Source organism: Heteronotia binoei, chromosome 12 (assembly GCF_032191835.1).
Source record: "Heteronotia binoei isolate CCM8104 ecotype False Entrance Well chromosome 12, APGP_CSIRO_Hbin_v1, whole genome shotgun sequence".
NCBI lineage: Eukaryota > Metazoa > Chordata > Lepidosauria > Squamata > Gekkonidae > Heteronotia > Heteronotia binoei.
This window is the reverse complement of record NC_083234.1, coordinates 52,102,030-52,128,728: the sequence shown is the minus strand read 5'-3', so window position 1 is coordinate 52,128,728 and position 26,699 is coordinate 52,102,030. Positions and strand designations below refer to the sequence as shown.

Sequence of the window (26,699 nt, the reverse complement as noted above, 5' to 3'; positions counted from 1 at the left end):
ATTTGCCACATCAAGCCTAAGCAACATTTTTAAAAACCTGATTTAACAAACTCCTTCCTATTAAAAGAACAGTCACATGTACTACAGTATTACTATTGCTTAAAAAGATGGTTGTAATGGCACTGAGAAACCTTGTTCAGTAAAAATTGGTCCTGCATATAAGCCCCAAATGCCAGCTCCCACCAAGTGAGTTTTTTAGAATCACAAGAGAGGCTTGTAAGTGCTGACAGTCACAGTCTTAACGATGGTGGCACGAATGACGCAGTGTAATAATTAATCTTTTAAAAAAACCTCTAAAAGTTCTGAGTATATAAAAGGCACGCTTCTTCCTTTATGGTTGCAAAGACCAAGCTAACTGGGAATATCATCCTCTGGGGCCCACGGATGTTCCTTAAATGAGATTACTGTAAGAGTGATGTACTGTAATACAAGTCAGCTGTGACAAGCAGCCCTTTATAGACCACTCGGCTTCCACCATTGCTACATCACACAATGTGTCCCAGGACTCCAATGTGCTCCTCCATTTACCGCCACATGACAAATGGGCAGCACTTGTAAAAGGCACAAAGAGGTCCAGGCCAGCCACGTAATGGTCACCACAGCTGTGCCAAACTGCTGGAGGGGGGCACAGCAGACCCCCAAGTTCATTAAACTGACCAGTAATGGATCTTTCAAAATGCGTCTGAGGAATTGAACAGTAAAGGCTAAAATAAATAACTCGGCATGGAGGCTCATCCGAAATGGTGTTTGATAAATTATTTATAACTGAGGAGATTGTCTGCATTTAATTTTGGAGCTACTGGTAGCATCTTTAAAAGATGATTTATGTGTTGTAATGCCATTAAACTCTATATTGGCCCACTGCTGGCTATAAAGTCTGCTGAGATTTAGAGAACGAGTTTTAAACTGTCACAGCAACATCATAGTAGATAGAGACGGTATTAAATCTTTACTTTAAACCTGTTATCTGGAGAATTGCATTTTGTAGACACTCCAAAACTGATAGATTACCTCTCTCCAACTGCAGTGGCAAGAGTCCCAAATAGCCCTCCCCTGGTAGAGAACTTTTCTACATTAGTCTTCCAGAGAGCTCCAGTCACTTAAGTGATTTGCAGAGCAGGGAGAGCAGAGCACCCAAATTTATTTTCAAGCATTCTGCAAGGGAAGAAGCTGGTCAAGGATGTATCAAATGTTCAACAATTTCTTACAAAAAGCTTTCAAGAGAGAAACACTTCGCCTACATTTCTGAATGTCTCAGACAAAATAATGTGAGTGCCTGGGGTATGCTATCCTATTAAAAACAGGGATCCTAAAATTTAATTTTCATATATATTTATTTATTTTGTTTTGATCTAGCCTCTCTCACCAGTGCGGGCCCAAAGCAGCTTACATCATTTTCTGCTTCTCAGTTTTATCCTCACAATGGCCCTGTGAAATACTGGTTAAGCTGAGAGTGTATAACTGGCCCAAGGTCACCCAGCAAGCTTGCATGGCAGAGTGGGGATTCAAACCTGGGTATCCCAGATCCTAGTCTGACAATGACACCACACTGGCTCTAGTCTACAAACAATTTATTGTATGCCATTGGAAGAAATTCTAAGTACACCAAAAGGGCACTTACATGTTAGAAAGCAGTATCTGGTTTGCTTTTAAACTGCTGTATCTTGCTAAAAAATCCAGTTTCCTCCCAAACTTTTCTTTGCAGTTCCAATGCATACAAATGACATTTGTTCAACACCCTTTTTGTACCCCAAAAGCAAAATGTACAAATTACTTTGTGTACCTCTGACACGACCAGGGGAATGCTAGTGCCATAGTAAAAATCTATACAAAAGTATTGGGAGTTTGGGACCAGGCATGAAGGATACCAGGTCTTATAGAAGGCTAATTAGACCTTGGAAGAGTAATCGGCAGACTTGATTGTGTAGAAATGTGGATACGCCTGTCTTCTGGGAGAAATTTCCTCAAGATCAATACATAACGGGAAGCAAAACTAAATCTACTGGGAAGCTCTGGAAGGGGGGTGACCCCAGGCAGCCACTCCAAATCAAAAGAGTTTGACTGCTTCATGGTCCATCTGTACTGTCTGCCCCCCCTCCAGTTGTGGGGGGGGGGGAAATCCCAAAGAGGAAATGCCAGAAAGGTTGGTTCACATCTGGCATGTGCCTGTGAACCAAACGCCATCTTTGGAATCAATAGGGAAATACAAGCAAAGGCACCTTTCATTTTAATACTCAATACTTCCTGCAGTGCAGTGGGAAGGGAATGAATGCACTTCATAAACTGTTTTGAAGCTCAAACCTCAAACTGATTTGAAGTAGCTTTGTTCTTGCTTCACTTTTGAGTGATCACTCAGGAAATGTTAAAACTCTCTGAGTTATCAGCATGGTTCTTATTTGGGACAAGACTGCTTTGCGTAAGCACACTATTTCTCCCATTCATCTACTATTTATGAAACATAATGGTCAAGCCACACATTTCTGTGGCTGCAGGCTACTGAAAGCTGCCTCGAAAACAAGGAAGTCTAAGAACATAAGACCATAAGAGAAACCAATGGCACATCCAGTCCAATACTCTGTCACACAGTGGCCAAAAAACCCAGGCATAATCAGGAGGTCCATCAGTCAGGCCAGGACACTAGAAGCCCTCCCACTGTGGCCCCTCAAACACCAAGAATACAGAGCATCACTGCCCCAGACGAAGAGTTCCAACAATACACTGTGGCTAATAGCCACTGATGGACCTCTGCTCCATATGTTTATCCAATCCCTGTGTGAGAATACTGCAAATACTCTCTGCAAGAATACTGCAAATACTCCCAGACCTTCTGCTACTGAACAGGTCATTCTACACACTACATTAATACATTAATTGATAGTGCTTGGGTTGTAGTATGAACAAGACAATCTGGAAAGCCAAAGAAACTTGTGCTTTCGTGCCATGTACACAGACATTTTCAAGACAGTCATATTTAACTGGTTACACTTGCTGCTGCACTGTTTTCCACTGAACTTTGCTGCTCTGTCTATACAGCTGGGGCAATTAGATAAAACATTTTCAAGTATGTAGTGCATATTTATACAACTTGCTGCCTTTACAATGAAGAATTAACCTCATCGATACAACAAATTCCAGAACAGCAAAATCAGGCTCTCCCTATCACCAAATTGCATCACTTGCAGCTCCCCTTTTCTGCCTTCCAGTCCTAATTTTGTAGTCACACACATGAAAATAAGGCAGATGAAATATTCTTACTTATGACCAGAAACTACATAGGCTACTGAAGCAGGAGATCAGATGTTCTGCCCACTCAGGATTAACATGTCAAAGTTCATGGCAGAGGAGACTTGTGTGGTCATGGGAAAGATGAACAAGCTTATGTGGACAGAAGAGCACACTGCTGTAGCACACATTCCTATTATTTCCTAATGAAAGGTAGAAGTATTAAAGGCTTCTGCTGAAAGCTCCCATTGAGTAGAGCAATAGGCAATAGGCTGGTTTGAAAAGTAGTAAGTAGTAGTAAGTAGGTTGTTCTGGAGCTTTTTTCCTGAGCTAAGACAAAAATGTGTGAGCCAGAAGCTAAAAAAACTGAGTTAGCTCACACTAACTCAGCTTAGAGGGAACACTGATTGGGACATCTATAGATGCTTCTTATCTCCAAAGCATACTTTGCCCTAGCAAGCCTTTAAAAATGCCCATTATCTAAATGTAATGTCTGCATATGAAATCTGGCTGAGGATGCTGCAATAAAGTCCAGGGCTGGCTATTGTATCTCCCAAACAACTACTGGTTTATTGGCATGTGTATCCCTTCTTCTTCCAAAGATTTCAGGGCAGTATAATAATAATAATAATAATAATAATAATAATAATAATAATTTTTTATTTCTATCCCGCCCTCCCCGCCGAAGCAGGCTCAGGGCGGCTCACAGCATAAAATACACATTACATCAGTTTACATTATAAAAACATGGTTAAAACAGTTATAAATTATTAAAATTAACATAACAATATGGCGTTGTAAACATTAGATTTCGTAACATCAGATAATAAAAACATTTCCAGCAGCATACCTAGCTTTATTGCTGATTCTATCGCTAGGCCACCTTGAAAAGGTGGGTCTTACAGGCCCTACGAAATTGATCTAAACATCTTAGGGCCCTCATCTCCTCGGGGAGTTGGTTCCACAATAATGGAGCGACGACCGAGAAGGCCCGATCCCGGGTGGCCTTCAGTCTGGCCTCCCTTGGCCCAGGGATATTCAACTGGTTTTTCCCAGATGACCTCCCTCTGACCCCCTCCTTTCCCACACTCTGGTCTCATAACAACCATAAGAGAAACCAAGTTGGTCCAACTTCTCTACATGTTAAAGACAGAGAACATAAGCATGTCTGATACATTCATGTATCCCACCTTGTAGATGTATCATTCCGGTGTCAGGGAAGCCTTTGATGCACTGCAGCTTCAAGCAATACTTGGAAAAATATTCAATGGGAAGAAACAGACTCCATCTATGACTGGAACTGCAATGTGTTCAGAGTCATTTTTATTGCACCTGAAATTTGGCAGAATATGAAGCAAGCCAAGACTCAGTGTGTGTCTTCCTTGCCTTCAAGCATTTCAAAGGATTCAGCATTGCATGATTTGTGTTGTTAACAAAAGAGAAGAAATGTAAGCTTACTGGAGCTTTGTTCTTTCCATTATCAGTAACGCATCTATATCTTAAAGCTTTCCAAATGTAACTGGCTGAACTTATGCTATTTTCACAATGTATCAGTACATATGCCTGTGAGCCTGGCCTCCCCTTTTTCACTTCCTGCACCACAAGTACAATAAACCATGTTAATATTTCATACCAGTGTGAAATATGCCACAGTATCAATTCAACATCTGTTGTCTTTAGGGTTCAGGAGTCCCACAGTGGCCCTTTCAATTTGTAATTGTGTTCTATACTGAATTAATCAGCAGTTTATCTTTTTTTAGTTAAAAAAAATTCTTCCCTACTAACCTGAATTTACATTAACAAGTTATGCTGAGTTACCAGCCAAGATACAAAACATATGATTCTAGAACCAGCATTCTGTATTGTCACCTTCTCCTATTTCATCCCTCACAAGAGCAGGAGAAGCCATTCCACTGGCTAAAACCTCACATCACAAAGGAGATGCGTGGAGGCTGCTTTGGGCTTTCAAATCACTAAAAGCTAAATTCCCAGACACAACTTATTACCGGTGCTTTTGTGATACTGCCAGGATTTTCAGAGCAAAATAAACCAGGCTTGTTTGACAGGGAAGAACAGACCACATGAATAAATTTGCCATAAGAGCCCCAATTTCTTAAATCCAGTCTTCACTGTCTGTCCTCATCTCAGCTTCAGTGATGTGGGCAAGAAAAGTAAGCTGAGAAACAAGCAGTGTCTGTAGAAGTGTGCACCATATTGCAGCAAGGGACATGCTGCTAACAGTGACCTCTCTGATGGGTATTAAGGTGTGGATGTTCCTGTTTTCCTAACAACAGAAAATAAAAGTCTGGGGTAAAGGGAAGGAATAAATCAGGGGTCCTCAATATGGCACCTGTGGGCATTATGGGACCAGGTGGGGCTCTTGTCCAGGTAGGCTACTAACTGGCCATTTAAGATCTGAGTGGCTGTGCAGATTAAAATGGTGTTGTTTCAGCAACAGCTGCCATCAAAGTGTTTTTATTCCCTCTCACTCCTCTTTCCCAGAGTATTTTTAAAACTACCCCTCTTCTCCCCTGCACTTGGGCTTCCTCAGGGTGAGTGGCTCTGCCTCTGGCAGCCATTTTGTAGTTGCACCCATTCCCCCGTGTCAATATTCCAAAGGTACCTAGAGACTATCATTAAAGAATTCTGAGGGGTTTCAGTGAAATTTCTGCCCAAATTCCCTGAAAAAGAATTCTTAACCCCATCCAGCACTTCAAGACAGCCTCCTTGTTCTAATCCTTGAAGCAATATATGTCTGAACACTGACTCCTGAGAAACGCATCAAAAATTTTGGTTTGTGAGCCTTTGGTTTGTGAGTCTGCCTTTGGTGGGGAGGGCGGGATATAAATTAAATTAATAAATAATAATAAAAATAATGACCTATCCCTGCATCTTATCTTACGAGTGAAAAGGGCTCTCTAGACATCAGCAGCTTGTGAATACACCTGCCCACATTACTCAGTCCAAATTCTAAGTATTAGTACCTTTCTTCTGTAAGTTCAGGAAGATGCTCAGAAAGTGCTTGTATTCAGCCATACAATGAATGAACCAAAATGTATAGTCAAAATACCTTGGCAGATCTGTGTGCTTTCAGATTATACAGAGTGCCAGGCTTGGCTTGCCATAGACAGAACAGGAATCACATCAAGATAACTCCATAAGCAATTTTGTTATGGAGAACATGGCTAGAAAAAAAATTAAGGTCACCAGTCATTAGAACACCTAAGTTATTAAAAAGTGTTTTATCATTTATTCTGTAGTTTACAGTAATTCTAGGCAGCGTTTTGGAATGGAGGCAGAAAGTTTTAGATCAGTCCCACTAATGGAGGGAAACCAAATATCCCAAACCTTGTTAAGAATTTAAAAGGGATCAACAGGGGAAAGCACCTCTGCTTAGAGAAACAAGAGCAGATATGTCCTAGTAAGAATGTGCCTTGAAAGATCACCACAGTGCAGGTCATGCAGTGGAACAAGAGCATCGATACTAAAGGCCAGAGTGGCAATGCTCATTCCCAGTCATCAACTGTCACAGATATACAAACATCGGGCACTCATTTTTTGCAAAGGAGTCTAATTTTTTTTAAGGCATTTGCTTAAGCTCTGCTTTCTGCCAAAGGGGATGCAAGTTACTCAGGCAGCTCTCCAACTTAATGCTGATGGTCTCCCTTGATCTCCATTGTCTGCTGGCAAACCTCCCAGCAAGCGGCCACCTTGCTACGGAGTCATTAAAACTCCGAGTGTCAGCTGGGGGGATTAGCCAGAAGACACCCACACCTGAGCCCCTGTGGCAGAGACATGGGCATTTTGATCAGCCCCACTAATGAAGCCAGCATTCATATGCAGCTTGTCACTGCTCCTGAGTGTCAGTCAGTCACACAAGCAGCCTAAATGAGACTGATGAGGCTGCTGTGCCTGATCAAGATTAAAGTCTGGGCAGTTGTCAAAAAAAAAATTAGCACACTACAGTGATTCTCCTATTGTCAGCAGTTAAACTGATACTTGACCATATAGAGTTACATTTTTCTTCATTTCCCAAAACAAATCCAACTAAGCCCCAGTTTCATGCCCACAAAGAACACCATCCACTAGATATTCCATATGTCCAAAATGTCCAATAGAACATTTGGCCTCTTCCTTCTTGCTGAGGGTTGGATCCTATTACAAATTCTACTTAAGAAAGGAAGGGGGAAGACTGTCCCTTTCAGACTATCCCATAAACTTTGTGGATAGGATACCTGATTACAGAACCCACAGATAACAGAGATTTGAAGTAGAAAAATGTCAACCGCTCTCCCCCACTTCCACAGGAATCAGTGTTTCATTAAACAGCAATGAATGGGCACCATATGATACTAGGCAAACTTGGCAATTTCAAAGGTGTAAATAATGTTAACTGAAATAATGTCTTCTTGATATGTAAACTGGAGATGGGGGGAAGGGATTAAAGCACAAATACGTATAACAATGCAAAATTTAAAAATCAAGTTATTCATCTGACTAGGTGTACAGGTCAAATCAAAACCAAACCTAAAATACTTATTTCTATGTCTTCCCTCACAAGGTGAAAGGAATACTGTAATCACCAATCTAATATTGAACTAACAAATAATGCAAGTTATGAGGTGCCATCATGATCTCCAGAGACAAAACTTAAATTTTACTGAAAAAAAATGAATGGTCAAATATGACCATGGCAAATCATGCACAGTTCTTTGGTGCATTAACATTACAATGCGCTCCTAAGCACAGTTACACTCTTCAAAGACTTCAATGGACTTACAAGGATACAACTCTGCTCAGGATTGTGTGGTTAGTGCATAAAGTTTTCAGTGACTTTGGGTTTTCTTTTATATTTGAACATGAGCAACATACATGCTACACTGTTTTAACATCCTTATAAATATTATGCCAAAAAAATAATCTCAACATAAAGCTTTGGACATTTAAACTACATTTAATTTTCTAATCTAATATTTTAGTTCAAATTTGTTACTGTTGGGGTACTGGCAACTTTGTTTTATTTACAAAATCCAACTTAAAATAAACATAAATCAGATTGTTCTTTATTTATGGCATTGGAATCACTTCCAGAAAATTTTCTAATTTGTATTATTCTAGAAAACCTATTCTACTGGGCAAAAGGCCAGGGACAAGGATTTGAGCTCTGCTGAACTCCTAATGATTGCACTGACAGAGTGCCTATAACTGCACACAGCACATCTGCACTGGTGCTTTCACGAGGGAAGAGTCATAGCTCACTGCAGAAGGTTCCAGGCTGAATCCTTGGTGGCTCTAACTAAAAGGATTTCAGGTCAAAAAGAGAAGACTGCTCTCTGCCTGGCTGGGACCTTGGAGAGCTACCAACTGCCTGAGTAGACAGCCCTCGGCTAGATGGCAATGAATCTGGCACTAAACACTGCTAAAAAATAAACTAAAGCCAGTTTTTAGCTGAGATAGCAGCAGCTTAGAAATGTGCAGGGCAGCACTGGCAGAAAGCTGAATAACCAGGGCTTTAATGCCCAGCAAAACTGCATGCTCTTCATCATCTTAACTATCCCTCATTCCCAGGTCTCTTTTCTAATGTTCCAAATGGCACAAACTCTCTACTGTATCCTATCAAATGCAACTTTTTGGCTGAATCAACAGAAATATAGTGTCCAGATCACATGAAGAGATGATATCACTTTACTCTGCTCTGCACCTAGAGCACTGTGTTCAGTTTTGGCACCACAATTTAAGACATAATAAAGAAGAGGGCGAAGATGGTGAGGAGTCTGGAGACCTAGTCCTATGAGGAAAGGTTGAAGAAGATGGGTATTTTTAGCCAGGAGAGGAGACAACTAAGAGGTAATATGATCACCATCTTCAAGTACTTGGAAGGGCTGTCGTGTAGAGGGTGGTGCGGAGTTGTTTTCTGTTGCCCCAGAAGGTTGGACAGGAACAAATAGGTTGAAATTAAATCAAAAGAGTTTTCAACTAAACATTAGGAAAAATGTCCTGACAATTAGAGCAATTCCTCAGCTTCTTCAGGTGGTGGGCTCTCCTTCTTTGGAGGTTTTTAAATAGAGGCTAGATGGCCATCTGACAGCAGTGCTGATTCTGTGAACTTGGGCAGATCATGAGGACGGCAAGAAGGGCTGCATCAGTGCTTAGTTCCTGTGGCCTTTCTTACAGACCCAGGGAAATTGTTTACCACTTTGGGGTCAGTCAGCAATTTTTCTCCAGGCCAGTTTGGTCAGGGATCCTGGAGGTGGTTTTGGGAGAGGGGAGTTGTGCCATTTTGTGGGTGCAGAGCAGGTGTCACTGGGGATGCGTGGGGGGAGGTATTTCCTGCATTGCGCAGGGAGATGGACTAGTCACTAGATGACCCTGGAGGTCCCTTCCAACTCTATGATTCTATTATCTTTCCATTCCAAAACCCAAACAGCTACCAAAAATTAGATCAGATAAAACAATTTATGAAAAATAAGCCAACCACAAAACAGCAGAAAGAAATCATAGCACACAGAAGTGAGACTTCCCTGTCAGCAGCTCTAAAGAATGATCAGTCAACTTTCACCCAACTCCAGAGCTCCTCTGAACAGCAAGATCTCCACTAACTGCTGGACAGAGTGCAATAATAGGGCCAGGCAGGCCTCCCTTGGTAGGGCCATCCAGAACTTTGGGCAAGAGCTTCTCTCTCCAAAGGTCATTAACTCCATTTGTTCTAATAATACTGAATGCAGTTCTAATCCTTATAACAATAGGCATAATTAAATTATGCATTCTAATAACAAGTATTCATATGGCAAACTAATTCACAGCTAATCTCAGAATCTTCCCACTGGCCCTTACACTCTGTTTTTTATGAGGCCAACTGAAAGATGTGGGGCAAACTATTGTCTTCTACACTCTGCCTTTCTGCTGCCACCTCTGCCTCCTTTGTTTGCTCCTTCAGGCATCATCGCTTGTAGTTCACTTCTTGAGAGACTAGAAATGTGCCACAGTTCCCAAATCCTAGAGAATGTGAGCATTTCCAGACAGCATCTGCACTGGTTGTCACCCATATCTATCTGCCCCTATTTTTGTCCCTTGGTTTCTAAGACCTGTTAGGCACGGAAGCATTTGTCTCTTACTACAGCATGAGGTAACCAGATCACTAGGCACAGCCAGCCACTAAGAACTGCCTCAAAGGTTCAGCTCTGTGAAGTCTCACTTCTAGAAACAGTACCTTCCTGTCATCGTGCCTTAATTCTGGGATTCTCTCCCTGCCACCATTTTCCTGTAGCTGAGTTTTGTTATGTTTTAGGCACTGGATGATGCCAGTTTTATTCTCCAACTGTTCACTAATGGCTAATTTTGTATTCTTTGTTCTGACTATATGCTACTGTAGTCTGCTTTCTGTTTTTCATTCTGTAAATGGAAACGGTAATAGTAACTGCTTTCTGCTTTGCCTGTTCAGGGAGTTTACAATGCAACAAGCTTTAGTTAGTATGGCCATGGTCTGATGCTGTGGCTATTTGGGTGTGTGTTTGTGTAAAGTGCTGTCCAGTCGTAGCTGAGTGATTTATTTTATTCCATTTGTATCCCGCCCTCCCCACAAGCAGGCTCAAGGCGGGTTCCATCATAAAAATCACATATTCAAATCAAACTGACTAATTAAAATACATCTAAAGCAGAACATCAGCATTAATAACTAACAGGTGCCTCAACAGATATCCAGTCAATTGGGCTCAGGTGGTCACTTAGATTTGAGGTCACTGGAGGGCAGGCCTTATATAAAATGAGCACCCGTTGGAATGTAGGATAGATGGCCATCTGACAGCAATGAAGATCCTGTGAATTTAGGGGGAGGTGTTTGTGAGTTTCCTGCATTGTGCAGGGGGTTGGACTAGATGACCCTAGAGGTCCCTTCCAACTCTATGATTCTATGACCCAACTAAAGGTCTGATTGAAGAGCTCTGTCTTGCAGGCCCTGCGGAACTGTAGTAGGTCCTGCAGGGCCCTGACCTCCCATGGAAGCTCATTCCATCACCTAGTTGAGGCAAGTCGGACATCCTTGGGGCTGGGGAACACTAAAAGATGTTGATCATAAAGTCCTATGGGGCTCATATGCAGAGAGGCGGTCCTAAAGGTATGCTGGCCCCTGGCTGTATAGTGTTTTAATGGTAAGCACTAACACTCTGAAATGGATCAGATACTCAAGAGGCAGCCAGTGTGGTTCACGCAGCACAGCGTGGATACTTGTCTGCACAGACAATGAAGTCAACACCTTCAGTGCTGCGTTCTGCACCAGCTGCAATTTCCAGAGCAGAGACAAGGGCAGCCTCATGTAGAGAATTAAAATAGTCCAACCTGAAAGTGACCATTACATGGGTCCTGCTCTGTAAAGGCTCACTTCTAGCAACAGTACCTTCCCTGTCATTGTGCCTTAATTCTGGGATTCTCTTCCTGCCACAATTTTCCTGTAGCTAAGTTTTGTTATGTTTTAGGCACTGGATGACGCCAGTTTTATTCGCCAAGTGTTCACTGATGGCTAGGTCACATAGCCAGGTCATGAGGGGTTGAGATATGGGACCAGCTGCCTGATCCATTTCAGGGTAGAAGAAGGCAGACCTGGCAGTGGTGGTGACCTAGACCTTATCATTATCCCATAGAGTTTTCAAGGCACGTGATTAAGCAAAGATAGGTTTCCATTGCCTTCCTCTGCTGCCTTCCTTGGTGATCTCCCATCCAAGTACTGACCCCGCTTACCTTCCGAAATCTGACGAGATCAGGCTATACTATATCATTCCACATCCCCTGTGGTTATTTACCATTAATTTTATTGGCATTCTTTGATCATTAATAAAACTAAATAACATCAGCAACAATCACTTTACCATTTTCACTCTTGTAAACCACCTTGTAAGACTTTGATTAGAGTTCTAAATAAATAAATAGCCACTCAAAGGACTCCAGGACCACAGGTACTGGAGTAATGGCTGCTGTTGTCATGATGCCATTCTTTCCTGGAGTCCAGGTAGAGTGCTTATAAGCAGGGCTGTTTGGCAAGCTCTCTACTTGCCTGCAAACTGAAATCAAATTTTTATGTATTAGTATCAAACCTCAGACATCAGACTGGTGTGAGAACAGAAAATGTAGCAAGTCTCTTGGCACGTAGGACCTTCTCTGCCCTGTATCAAGTAGTGAATTCCACTGAAAACAGAAGATGGCTTTGCTTCAAGAACTCAATCACTAGCATGCTGCTCTTGCACTTACACTACTTCAGTCAAGTGTATAGGGGCGCACGTGAGCAACTGTACCTGACTCACAGCAGTCACATGCTCGGCATCTTGTTTTGAGGCACCTATAGAGCTTTAGGGCAAAAGCTGCTGCCAGCTTGGCAATCTATAACAGCTCCTCTAGAGGCCTGCATCTATCTACCTGGAGGAGGTTGGATAGAGATCGTCTCACTGTGCTGCAGCCCGTGAAAGGGCTGTCATGCTTGGCACTGACAATGCATGTGCTACCCAAAAACTCAAGACACACTACGTCTAGGAGGGGGGAAAAATAGGCCCTGCTGGTGTGAAGCTGCCTCAGGCAGTGGTAGAAGCTTGTACAACTCATCTTCAAACGGCAGAAAGCCAGAGCTTGAGAAACCTGCAAAAATTGGCTAAGCCTGCAGTCTTCGTTTCTTTAAGTCGAACATCTTCAAAGTCTGCTATTCTCACTGTAGGGCACAGCAGCTGCCAGAGCAGGTTTGATCCTCTCAGCTTTTGGCAGCTCTCAACTTGAAATTCCAGCAAAAGAAATTTTTCAAGTTGCTATTATTGCCTGTCACTGATTTATAAATATTGTGCACTATGTGTTGTGGCACGGCTCTCTAGGGACGCCGGCGCATGCCAAAAGCGTAACAGAATGAAAAAACAGTCCCTACCCTTCAAATAAATGCTAATGCCTTTAACTGCGCTCACATGATGCTTTTGGTGAATAGCTTCAGTAGTACAGAATATATATCAGAGGGGGAAAAGGCTGATTGTCTTTTCCAGCAGTATTCAGCTGCTACTTTCATTAAGCTCGTTTAATTAGATTCCAGATGCTAATTTGCAAGTTGATACCAGAGGGTGCAGGACAGTTTGCCTTTGAATCATTTCTCTGTGATGTGATGGTCTTGCAGTACACCACTACCCTTTCAGAACTCTATCAAGATATTTTGACAATTAGTGCAAAAAGGAGTAGCATTCATCTTAACAGGAAAAAATACCAATTTTCTACCCATTTTGATGATAGGAGTCTGGAGAATTTTAAGGTTCTTTCCACCACAACAGCAGTCAACAAATTCCATACATTACACTTCAATACCTAGAGATTTGCCAGATATAATTCAGCCCTTCCAAAAAGCAAACCTTTCATGCTTTTATGTGACGAAGTCTTGGAACACTCAACTAAAAAGATAGTCCAGTTTGTTTATGACAAAAAAGCAGAACTCAGTTTCCCCTTAAAGATGGAAGATAAAAGTCATTGCCAGAATATTTTCCCTACAAAAGTATAATTTCACACCCCTGCATATGCCATTTTTAATTTTACCTGTATATTGAAAGTCCATCCCATTTTACACCAATTGGAGCAAACACAGATTTTAAAAACTCAGTTGTCCAATAAAATCCTTTGTCTAACATGGGAGACAGTGCCTCCCTGGCTGAAAGACAAAAGAAAAGGAATAAGGCAATGAACTAGAGGGATGAACCTTCTCTTGGATTTACCAGATACATACATAGTTGGGTTGTATGGTACTCTACCAAAATATTTGTGGCAGTGTATGCAACCATTATACAGAAGGCTGCCTATTTTAGTTTGGAATATTCTTTTATCTCATGGAGATACAGCACCTTCCCTTCAAAATAGATTTCCAGTGTATGCAACCAAGCAAAGCCCTAGGACAGAGTCAAGTGCAAGTCTAAACACAGCCACTGCAGTGTAGGGAACTGTGCTGATGCTGGGGCCATCCATGTTAGTTGGGACAAAAGGGGCAGCCCCTTTTTATTTTGTTCTTCCAACCTTGATGAATGCCACAAGTTAATTTGGTCTTGCTTCTGCCCTTCCTCTTCTGAACACACTTGCTGCCCTACATTTCAATCCAGAGCAAATTAATCACAGGAGTGATTGACTTTTGTTCTGAATCGGGGAAGTAGGGCAGTAAGTTATCCACATGATGGCCTTGTCTTGTTTATCTCTGAGGAAGAATCAATGGATTTGTGGGAGACTGATTAGGATAACATCTGAGAATCCCCTAGTAACATTTTAAGAACTGCTGCTGTTAAAATCCAACTCACTGAGACTATGAGCACATTTGCATGGGATTCTAATCTTAATGGCTGACTGTGAATTTCATCAGAACATATTCTTGGGCTCAAGAGTCCACAAGTGCCATCACCAGCAGTAAGGCAGGTAGGGCTCATCATCTCCAACCTGTCACCAGACTTCACTACTTCCAGAGCATCTTTAAAGTCCAGCATGTCAAACAAGAACTTATTCTTCTCTTGTCTCCAGAGAAGGTAGGACTCTCTGACATCCCTCCTTGACACAGTAAGCTCAAAACGCTGCTTTAAGGCATATGCATGAGAATCAGTTATATAAAAAATAGCAACCTTAAAGGCATGTAATTCTACTTCAGGCTGGAAGAAAATGCTTTATTCCAACTGGCTCTTCTGTTGGAGGAAAAGCCACAGAAATTGGAAGAAAGCTGCAAATTTTGCTCACTAGAATAGTAGGATACAATCTGTTAACCGGACACAACTTTTAACTGGTGTCAGTGTTGTGGGACACATATGTACATATAGTGATTGTCAAGGCTGTTGTGCTGTAAATCAATCATGTTAAATGCTTGTATATGGTCTAAGCTTGTTCATAATGCATTTGCCTCCTTTCCTTAACACTACTTAAATATTCAAATTATTTATTTAAATTTGAGTAGAGAAGTTTTCCAGTTCAAATTTTCCTGGAAAACCCACATCACTGATTGGTAGTGCCAGAATACTGTGATGCTTTAAAGCTAAATTACTACTCAAGCTCAAGCAGCCTGTTTCAGCAGACCAAGGACTAGATTTCTACACTTGCATGTTCACAAAACAAGCCCAAATGTCATATTTTTCCAGTATGAGAGATAATGCCTCCTACAGCTTTGTGCCTCTCTGCATACTCACATCTTTATGAACAAAGTACAAATAATATTAACACCCAGGGAGCACTTGCAGATTAAATCCCTTTGTCATGGTCCTTGGCTAATCACAGTAGGTTGACAATAATATAAATTGCTCAAATACCACAAATGATGAGAGGGGGCATCAAATGGCCAAACATACTCAGTTGAAAAAATCTGTGGCAAAATTAGTTCTCCTTTGACAAACACGGAAGTTATTAACAAAACAGAATTCTATATCACAAAATTCATAAAATTCAAAGTGTAAGGAAAGACCATGAGATCCGTGCTCCAGTTCATGTCTACACACCTACAATACAGCTCACTACACTATCAACCACCACACCCACCTATATATTAATGCCATCTCAATCCTATGATACTCCATATTGTTTTATTAACAGCCACTGTTCAGAAACAAACAAGTTACCCTATTCCAGATCCATATGCTTTATGCAATTAATTATTAAAACAGATGTAGGATCATAGGCAGGCAAAACCCACAAATGAGGCTATAGGTAAAAACCAGAATGCCCTCCCCAACATATTGTTTCCCTTTTATTCTTATAGAAGAATACACATCAAGAAAGTTCATTGAAGAGATTGGGGCAGTGGCTTGGCCTGCTTTAAAACTAAACAGTACATCCTTGTCAGAACAACATACCACATGACACCTCTGTCACAATTATGCAAATACACAGTGGAAAGAGTTGGGGGGGGGGATACCTCCATGTCTGGCTTGAAATTGTCTTCAAAAACTGCCATAGCTGCCAAAGCACCGGAACCTGAAATCAGCAGAGAGATCATTTATTTTAGTTTTACTGCAATGGCACTGAAATGCATTTTTTGCTTAGAAGAAAATGGAAATGCAAAATGGTGTGCTACTTGCCATAAAAACTGGCTCTTCAAAAATTCTAATATTCATTTAGCTACTGACCATTTGAATGTCCCTTATTGAGAGCATCATCACTAACTTCAGCAGGCATCCCCCTCACCTGCATTTACAACCACCCAACTCTGAAAGCAGCTTGAGAATTGGATCTTTTGATCCAACTTGCATTTGCAAATTCCCAGCAGCAGAATTATTAAACAGAGATACACATACCAGAGGCGGGAGCTTGTGTTCCTTGGACCACAACACCCACAACACTTCAAAACTGCTTTTGAAACTGAATGGACTTCAAAAAGCAAATTGGAATAGGTTATTAAGGAAGCAGGGCTTTGTGTCTGTTGCTCAGAAGTACAAGGCAGTTAAACAATCTTATAAAGCATACATTTATTCTTAGATTCCACTCCCCCTTCTTTAAAATAAAATAGCTATTTCTTAATCTATAATTTTATGTCACCACTACTGGCCAGTCAGAGTCTTTGAGGCTGAGGTAGGCTAGAAGTTTAAATATATGAAGCAGATGGAAGGAACAGACTTTTAATGAATTAGTTCAGTGTATTCACTGTGGCATAGAAGATGTGCCAGCAATATTAAGAAAGCTGCTGGCTTCTGCTTCCTGGTTATTCTTTCTCTTCATCTACATTAAATCAGATTATTACATTGCATTCATTTTGGTATTGTTCCTACTGTCTGCTCTGAAAAGTAAAGCAGACAAAGTGGCAGATGTGAAAAATGCAAGGATTTATTCACACCTCATACATATCAGATTATCTCAAGAATAGTTCTGCAAGAGCCCCCTTTCACCCAACCAAATCACAGGCTTCACAAGCACATCCTACATGTGGACTTTAAGAAGCAGCTGCGCACCATTTGTATTTTTAAACTTGCTTTGTTCAGAAGAGAACCTTCTTTGCATAGAGACAGAGACATCATGATGTCTCTATGCAGCCCAGACTGTATTTCAGGCCACTCTACTTTTGGAGATTGAACAAAGTTACCCACAATTTTTTATGCCAATTAGGAGATTTTTTGGCATTTATTACTTTTTAACTTGTTTTGCATACCACTATCTATTTAGCTGGGTCACCTAGAAAACCGTATTTTCCATTTAAAATGATTTGTGTACATCGCTTGACCACCTCAATGGTTTAGCAAAAGAAAAAGGCAGCGATTAAACAGTTTCAAATGAGGCGTCCTGCTGATTTTATCAAGTCTGCTGAATGTATAATGAAAAGGGAGAAGCTGACAGTGACACTGCTGAGAAAATACAGACTACCTTATCTGAACCATTTAAGGAGGTCCAATTATAGATCAAGTTTAAAGGGTAGAAGCAGCAGATTTACAGACACAAATCAATGAACATGGTAATCCCAGTGAATGTGACAGATACTCCTGTTATAGAATATTGCTGTGGTTGAGGATCATTACCTTTACAGTACCAAATACATCACATTTATAAGCAGTGGGGTGCTCAAAGCATCCTCTTATACTCCAGGCAATGGCTATTCATTTCAGCCTCAGAACCACATATGGCTCCATTTTCAAAAAAAGCTAAAACTAGGAACAAAAAATTGGAAAACTTTCTAAGGGACTGACACAGTATTCATAGAATATGTAAACAGCATAGCACAGCAAACAATAGGAATGGCACTAAACCACAAGGAGAAGTCAAAATGAAGCTGTGCTCTGGATGCTCTTTATGAAACAAACACTGCTTCCAACAAAAATGCATCTATTGTTGAGGGGTGAGGTGAGACGATAAGGTTGCCATTTTTTGAGCAAGATGGAGCCTTGATTAGAAATGCCAAAAGTGATGTAACAGAATGGATGGCAGCTATTCCATTCATATCTAGGCAAATGACTGCCATTATCATAGGAATGGAGGACTGCAGAAAATGTAAGGATGCATACGTACATACATGGGCTGTCAAGTTTGCAAAGACCCTGCCTGTAAAACATGGTAAACCAGATTTTGCCCTCATCATATACTGTACTCAAGCAAACTAGAATAGCTAAATACCAATGTGCAAAATACGGACAAATAATGCAATTGGGATGGAGGCTAACTGCCCTGTGCCTGATCATTCTGGTGTCAGCTGTCCTCAAAAGTCTTTTTAGCTACAGCTCAACCACTTAACATCTACTATTAGTTACGTAAGAGTATAAACAGGAGCAGAGTAGAGGAGCATCTCTCTCCCACCCCAAACATTCCCTGAGACAAAGGAAGTAACATTTTCCCTGCAGCTCTTGCAGACTATTTTCTGCCATAAAATTCATCAGCAGCCAGTCTCCTGCAAAATCCCACCTTATCTACCTGTTCAGGTGGGATGGGGCAAACAGATGTAGCACCAATCTGACATCTTTCAAGAAAAAGATAAACATAAAAAGGAGGGGGTGGAAATCCAGCAACTAAAATTAAAGAAAAAAAATGTATACTGATCTGGCAGTTATCTGACTGCTAACAAAATAATATCTAGGTTGGTTAACACAGCTGTAATTATATTAATGATCAAAACAACTGGAACCGGTGTAATCAATGGAAATAACAGAAAAACCATCAGAAGCTACCAAATTTACACAGAAACGTGTATAAATGTGTTTTAGTGCAAGCTTAAATGAAACTTAAACAAAACAAAACTAAGAAACACTGAGCTTTCAACATATGAATTTTCCCACAGTCTTTCAGTAGCCCTGTAAATCAGCTTCGAGTAGACTCAGTTGTGGGTGAATGCTTTTTTCCTCAGTGCCTGACTCCTAATGATGCGGAGAGAGTAAGGATGCGGAGAGAGTAAGGAAGGAACCACTTATGAAAGGACTCCTCACGGTTTCGATCACTTTGTCAGCCTTCTCCCAACATTACATGGAGCCTCAGCTCTATTTTTTCAACATGGGTCTGCGCATGCTCTCATCAGTTGCTGCCGGCTCTCTGGAGAGTCAGCAGCAAGTGATGAGAGCATGCGTAGACCCATGTTGAAAAAATTGAGCTGAGGCTCCATATAGCATCGGGAAAAGGAGGCTGACAAACTGATCGAAACCGTGAGGAGTCCTTTCATAAGCGGTTCCTTCCTTACTCTCTCTGCATCATTATGAGTCAGGCACTGAGGAAAAAGTGTTCACCCACAACTGAGTCTACTTGAAGAAAGCTGATTTACAGGGCTACTGAAAGACTGTGTGGGAAAATTCGTATGTTGAAAGCTCAGCATTCCATAGTTTTAAGTTTCATTTAAGCTTGCACTAAAACGTATTTATACACGTTTCTGTATAAATTTCATTGTTTCTGGTGGTTTTTCTGTTATTTCCAATAATTATATTAATGTCTGAGGCCCTGAACAGGACAGTCATACAACACTCTTAGCATGGGCAGCATAACACCACGACCTTTTTCAAAAGCAAAATCCAGTAAGTCGCTCAGCAGCTGCCTTGCTCTGTTCAGCATTATGAATCCTCAGCATGCAAACGCCCATTTGTATGTAAAAACACTTAAGGTGCATAACACTGCCCAGGCACTAAGACATCTTCTGCTCAAACGGTGCTTGTTGTATATACTGGAGTAACTGTGTATGCTTTGGATTGGCTAGATGGGGACACAAGTGCTAGGCTGTAATTAAATTTAAAACATCCTGGAAATCACTGTATATGCATCTGATACACTTAATCAGACCACGGGATTGTAGTGCACTTAATGCCTTGGAGAGCTACACCTCTGCTGTTGTTTTTTAATCTTAGTGTCCAAGGTTAAGCAGGAATTGGAGATTCTAATACCTAAATGAGCATCTGTATAATTTTTTTTCTTTAGCAAAAAAGATAAAACACAAAAAAGCAGTGCACATCTTCAGAACCCAACGACTTGTTTGCTGCCACTGCTGCCTCTGCCTGCCACGTTGGAGAACGTATGCAGTGTGAAGAGAGTAACATTTAGATTTCTCTAATCCATCAGTGTCAGCAGTCCCTGACAGGGCACTTATTCACAAATGCTCATTGTTATTCAATTTGCTGTTCATCCTGGGTAGAAATCCAGTGCTCTCCACAGACCCATCGATCGGCATCATTTTTCACTCTGGTTCCTGGCTGAGAGGCCTGGTCTCTTGGTGGCATCGCCTGTGCAGCAGACAGACATTGCCAATGCATGAAGAGCTGATTTATGAATATGAAACAACACTGGTGCCAAGAGACCAGGCTCAGCCACTAGAGACCACCGGAATGCAGCCTGCCGCTTCCCAAGTCTGAACTGCAGACTTCAAGTGCTTTAATTTTATGCACGCATTTCATTATATAGCTATGGCCAGAAGCTTTTCTAGACAAGCCAGCAATCAGACAATCTTGCATCGTTTGCTGAAATCCACATTTATCCTTTGTCAGCATAAACACTTTAATTTGATGTTTTCACTCCTGAGTAAGCACTGAGTATGTTTTAAACTCCTTCTGAGAGAGGATACTGCTTTGTGTTCAGACACAAGCTGGATTACTATTTCCTTTGCATATTGTGAGCAATTACAGACAGATCTTTCTGCTTTATGCCAGTTTTTCATAATCTATTGCTTACAACAAAATGAACATGGGTGGAGTAATTAATATTCTGTACAGAGAAATATGGAGAATTTGTTACTTTTAAAAAAATTAGGATGATTTTGTGGCATATTTAGTCTTTAATATTTCATCAGATAACAGTGATCTAAGCATCTGCACCATTGCTAGCACTTTGAGCATCAAGTCAATATAGCAGCTAAAGTGAAAATTTAGACAGGGAAGATCAATTTGAACCTCTGTTCAGCTGGACCAGTCACTGGCTGTATGATGGGGATGTTTGCTGCCCTGAACTCCTTAGGAAGAGATGGGAGAATAATAGTAGTAATTAACAGAAATGCCATTTTGGACAACCAACAGAATGGAAATGACAGTAAATAGCTTTCCCGTGACCCACCAAAGGTCTGAATTCAAACATATGCTAATATGCTAAACATATTAGAGACCAATCAGCCTTTCCAGGACTACAAGAAGCCAAAACAGTGTAATTTATGAGGATGGTGCTGATCTTAATACGCCCCTCTGTCTAGAGAAATCAAAACTGGATTATTATGCCTTGTTAGACACTCACAATTGTGCCAGTTTTCAGAGACGAGGGCTGAGCTTCAGAACATTGGATTTTAGTGTCTGATTTTATTTCACATTATTTTAGACAGTTATTCACACCAAGTAAGTATGGAATGTTTATCAGAATTACATAATCTTCCTGCATTTGACCCTTTAAATTTAAACATGACAACTACAAGCTTTACATGATCTCTTTAAAAGGCAAATAGAAGTTGTCCATATGGTTGACTGAATTTGTACAAGATGCTCTGTGGCATACCAAAAGTACAGCTTTGGAAAAGGCTTACATCCAAACTCCAAGCATGCTTCTTTTGAAGTAAATCCTACTGAGTTCAATGGGATTTGTTCCGAAGTCTGCCAAGATTGAAGCCTTATTTTTTTAAAATAGGAAACAAACTGCTATGTGCAGTATTTATTAAAAAGGCAGATTAATACTGCTAGTTTTCCTTGGCTTAGATGCCTGTTTGCATCTTAGCAGAGGAGACCTTACTAGAAAAAAATCTTTTACTGGGTTCAGTAAACGATATTCACACTACAGCCATTCTTTAGAGTATCAAACAAATAGTATCAAAAGATGCCTCATATAAAGCAGAGAATAGTCCTTTCGTTTTGGTTCACTAATCACTTAATATGTATACACAGAACAAGGTAATTTATGGTTCAGTTATTCAATAATTGATAGATTTCAGTTATTCAATAATTGATACATTTCAGGACACATTTATAAATATTAATCCTATGTTATCTTTTATGTTAATTCTATAAGAGCTTAGATGGAATGTTACATCATAAATCTTATAACAGCATTTTTACAAATAGATTTTATGCACAATAATTTACTACTTTGTGGAGTGCCATGGCACCATCTATTGGCCTAAAAAAGCCTCTTCTCCCCTGTTGGTCTAATTACATTATAAAAACCTGCTTACATATGCACGCAACTCCCCTCCCTTAAAATGTGTGTGAAAGAGCATCAAAAAAAGTCCACATGCCTTCTGCAATACTAGCAAGAACTTTCTGTTGATAAAAAGGAAAGTTCTGTGATTGAGTGCATCCTATTTTCCTACTTAATTATTTCTAATAAATTCAGCAATACCATTTGGTGCTACTAAACAATGTTGCTACTTCTGTGTATACAGAAGGAAACAGTTTTAGTGCAAGGCCACTGAGATGAGTCTGAACTCACATAGATAAGACAGAGTTGAACCAAACAATTTTTAGCAAACATTCATATTGTCACCTATTTACAAACTACTGAAAGAATTATTAATGAAACCTCTCTCTCTCTCTCATTCATACTCACTTACAGAAAAACTATTCTCATAAGTTTTCAGTCAGCTGACTTTTAAGACTTTTATTCAGGTACTTTTGTTTTAACAAGTAACAAAACAGACAAGCAAAAATCCCCAAAAGACCCACCAGACAGCTAGCTTATTTTTATGACTTTCAGTCAATAAATCAGCCATACTGCTTATTTTATTTTAAAAAGGTAAAGGTAGTCCCTGTGCAAACATAAGTTGCTTCCGACTCTGGGGTGATGCCACATCATGACGTTTTCACGGCAGACTTTTTACCGGGAGGTTTGCCATTGCCTTCCCCAGTCATGTACACTTTTCCCCCAGCAAGCTGGGTACACATTTTACCAACCTCGGAAGGATAGAAGGCTGAGTCAACCTTGAGCCGGCTACCTGAACCCAGCTTCTGCCAGGATTGAACTCAGGTTGTGAGCAGAGAGCTCGGACTGCAGTACTGCAGCTTTGCCACTCCGACCATGGGGCTGCTACTGCTTATTTTAAAAAAACTGTAAATACCCATTTCAGCATTTTTTCCATAAAGGGTATGTTGGTATTTCTTTTTTGGTTGGTATATCTTTTTTCCATTACTGTTGGTTGTTATATCTTTTTCCCTTTACTGTTCTGATGAAGAATTGCTAACCTGAGTTATGAAGCAAGATTTTAGAAATATGATTTTCCACCAAGCCCAGGAAATTTGAATTTCTTTCAGTGAATCACAATTAACCCACAAGTTAAATGATTATAAGGAATCAAGAAAGCTGATCAGACAACAATGGTTTTACTTTATGTTCTGTAAAACTAGTTATATGAGGGGAAATGCGGCAATGAGGAAACGCAAGTGAAATTCGGTGGGGTTCCACTAGTATGGTTGCCATGTTCTAAAATATGAAAGAGCATTGCTCACCCATTGTGACATAAGGCAACTTGTCTGTAGATCCATGGGGATAGATGCTGTAAAGGTGGGGCCCCGTGACATCAACTCCTCCAAGAACCAGGGCAGCACCTATATAACCTTGATACCTGGGTAAGAAAAAAATACATAATGACAACACTAGGAATGGGTTGCAAATTCAAAAACTTCATTTCAAAAAGTTGCCTTGAAACAAGTCATTCAAGTATTCAACCTGCCCAACTGCATGTCTCGCTATACTGTTATTTACTGAATGAAAGCAATAAAAACTGTTCTGCAGGTACTCAGCATCACACAGTCCATGCACAGGGCAGTACCTGAAGAGCATCTGCTTGAGCATCCGGTTGGCAGTGACCACTCTTGGAAGCCGCCCAGTTGAGAGCAAGTGGAGTTCCATGTTGGAAGAGATCAGCTGAGTTGTCATTTCAGTATCTGCAGCAGTCCCAGCTCCACAACAACTATAACCAAATTAAACACAATTCCATGAGCTGCCAGTTCTTTAAAAACACTATGGCATCAGATTGCCACTTTAAAGGAACTGGAGTGAACTAGGCAGTGGGGCCCCTTTAAACAGACAATCATGTTCAAAAGGAGATGTTGAGATCACTGCAATGTAAGCAGCATCAGTTTCAGCTAGCTGAAGTACACCTGCATCCCATATTATTTATCCCTCTTTTCTTCCCAGTGGAGATTCAAAGTAGCTTACAAAAATATAATACAATTTAAACAAATTTAAATAAGACACAATATAAAAACAAAACAAAAAACCAAAAGAGTACACTCCGGCATCCACCAAGTTAGTCCATCAAGGCCAAGGCTCGTAGAAACAATAGCCTTGCCATCCTTAGAAAGGAACAGACTGTAGCTTTCCCTATATGCAATAATCCCAGAAAGTCAGTGGACACAGGTGGGGAGGGGAACCACACTTACTAAATGTTTGGAGAGATAAAGTGGATTTTTGAACAATTCTTATCGGCAACAACCATCCCTTCCGTGGCTCTTGTATCTGCTCCAAGCACGATGCCATCCTATAGAAACAAAAAGCTTTCTTAGAATGAATGGCACTAAAAAAGGCATACTACAAACTCCAACAAACATCAAAGTACCAACTGAAGTCTCACCTTGAACACTACCCCAGCAATAGTGGTTCCTGTCTTGCGGGCTGAAGGGAGCTGGAGACCCTTTTTGGCACTCTCTGCTTCTAGCTGCCTATTCCTGCAACACAATAATGAAAAAACTGTTACGAAACTTAAAAAAAAAAAAAAGAACAGTGTAAGCCACTGGCTACACTACCACTACCAGAAGAGATGGCAAAGATAACAAAGGGGTTCTTCCCATCAATTACCTAAGCCTATCTTCTAGTTCTCACTGATAGTCCCTACAACCAGATTACCAAGACAAAAGATGCACACACTCCAACCTAATCCAAAACTGTTTTGGGAGTATGAACTGGCTTTCTGAGATTTCACACTAACCTTATGTGTAACCAGACTGCTACAAAATCCAGGAACCTGCTCCGGAGAGATGCCTGCTATCCAACAGCCACTCAACAGTTGGTTTGGGGTGAACAGCCCAAGTTGCACCAAAACAGCAGGTGCAAATAAATATTTGGAAAGTGCATTTCCATCCTTGGCAATAAACAACATCCCCTCAAATGTAACCCAGACCAAGGAAATTAACTAAAAATACAGTCCATTCACCTCAGGCAAACCAAACCTTTTAATACTTTCCTCCCATTTCCTGATAATGATAACGAGAAGAGAAAGAGATTCACAAGGGGGAGATATAAACAGGAGTGTCACGGAGGCGGGGGCACTGCCAGCATTTAGCTGCTCACCAAGGTAACTGTCCCTTTTCTTCCCACCCATTCAAAACTCCCACACAGGCATCTCACTCCTTAAGAAAACCCCGTAAGAAAACATCCATCCCAAATCGGAGATCGAGACAGCCTTACAGGGAAGACCGGGGGGAGGGAGCGCTCAGTTCTTTTCCTCTGAGGCTGGCGCGAGGCAATGAGATTTTCAAGTGGGGCTTAACTGTAGGGCCAAGTCGGGGAATCTAAACTTGTCATTCAGCCCCTCGTGTGTCTTAGCAGAGGCAGGTTCCGCCTGTGGGGCTCAGGCTGGTGCAATAACGCAATTAATATACTGCATAAATAAAGCAGACTGCAGGAGAAACAAGGTCTCCTCTCCCTCCTGTAGGCCGCAGTACCGCCTGAGTCACGGTGCACCGGCAGCCTTCCGCTTCTCTTTCTCCCCTCGTACCCCGCGCCAGCCGCCTGTTTCCACTCTGCGGCCCTGCCTGCCCGGTTCGATCCCCCTCCCTTCGTCCCTCAGCCTCCTCACCGGGCGCAGTTGTGGAAACTGAATCCACCAGCGAAGTCCGAGGCCTGCAGAACGGAGATTGCAGTCGCCATCTTGCTTTGCTTCAGAGACTGCTGCAAGACGGAAACGGAACCGGCGAAGGAGGCGACTCTGGCGCGCTCGCTGCTGTTGCTGAGTCACCCGCTTGCTAAACGGAGAAGCTATCCTGCTATCGCTCCATCGCGGCCGGCGGTTTCAGCTCCACCCCTCACGATTCCTACTCCCTTCCCCCCCCCCCCCGCCAAAAAGGGAATGTCGAGGCCTCGGTTTTTTCTTTCACAACTGCAGATTCGAAACCCTTCCACCAGGGGCTTATCACTTTTCTAATCCTTGTCCCTTGGAGCTCAGTGAAACCTCCTGTATTTCTGCAGCAGGGCTGAGCCTTGGCATCTCTGAAGTCTGGCCAGAGTAAAGAAACATACATGGCACAAACATAAATAAGTCTTACACATTGGAGAGGCCTGAGTAAGCATGCTTATAATCGAGGTCCGTCTAAGATAGCATGTGAGGTATAGACTGGAAAAAATCTCATCAAACCAGTGGTCTGTTGCTGCATGAACCACTATTCTCCTCTAATATGTTATATGAATAAATAAAATGTATGGGTGTGAAAGCTGGAGGACAAAGGAAGCTGACGGAAAGTTGATTCATTTGAAATGTGGCATTTGTGGAGAGTTTTACAGATCCTCTGGATCACCAAAAAGACAAAGCAGTGGGTTCTAAATCGAATCAAGAAGGAACTACTTAAATTGGGGGAGAATAAAGTTCG

The 26,699-nt window shown here is 41.2% G+C and overlaps 1 protein-coding gene across 1 annotated transcript in view; it reads right to left on the bottom strand.

Moving 5' to 3' along the window:
- PSMB7 (proteasome 20S subunit beta 7) overlaps positions 1 to 26,267 on the bottom strand; it is a 31,888-nt gene extending 5,621 nt beyond the window's left edge. The window contains exons 1-6 of the mRNA XM_060251143.1: positions 25,913 to 26,267; positions 24,689 to 24,782; positions 24,498 to 24,595; positions 23,885 to 24,025; positions 23,562 to 23,677; positions 16,109 to 16,167 (exon numbers count right to left, since the gene is read on the bottom strand). Coding sequence (XP_060107126.1) covers positions 16,109 to 16,167; positions 23,562 to 23,677; positions 23,885 to 24,025; positions 24,498 to 24,595; positions 24,689 to 24,782; positions 25,913 to 25,983 — 579 coding nt within the window. The 5' untranslated portion in view covers positions 25,984 to 26,267. The remainder of the gene's footprint in view (positions 1 to 16,108; positions 16,168 to 23,561; positions 23,678 to 23,884; positions 24,026 to 24,497; positions 24,596 to 24,688; positions 24,783 to 25,912) is intronic.
- Positions 26,268 to 26,699: the final 432 nt, after the last annotated feature.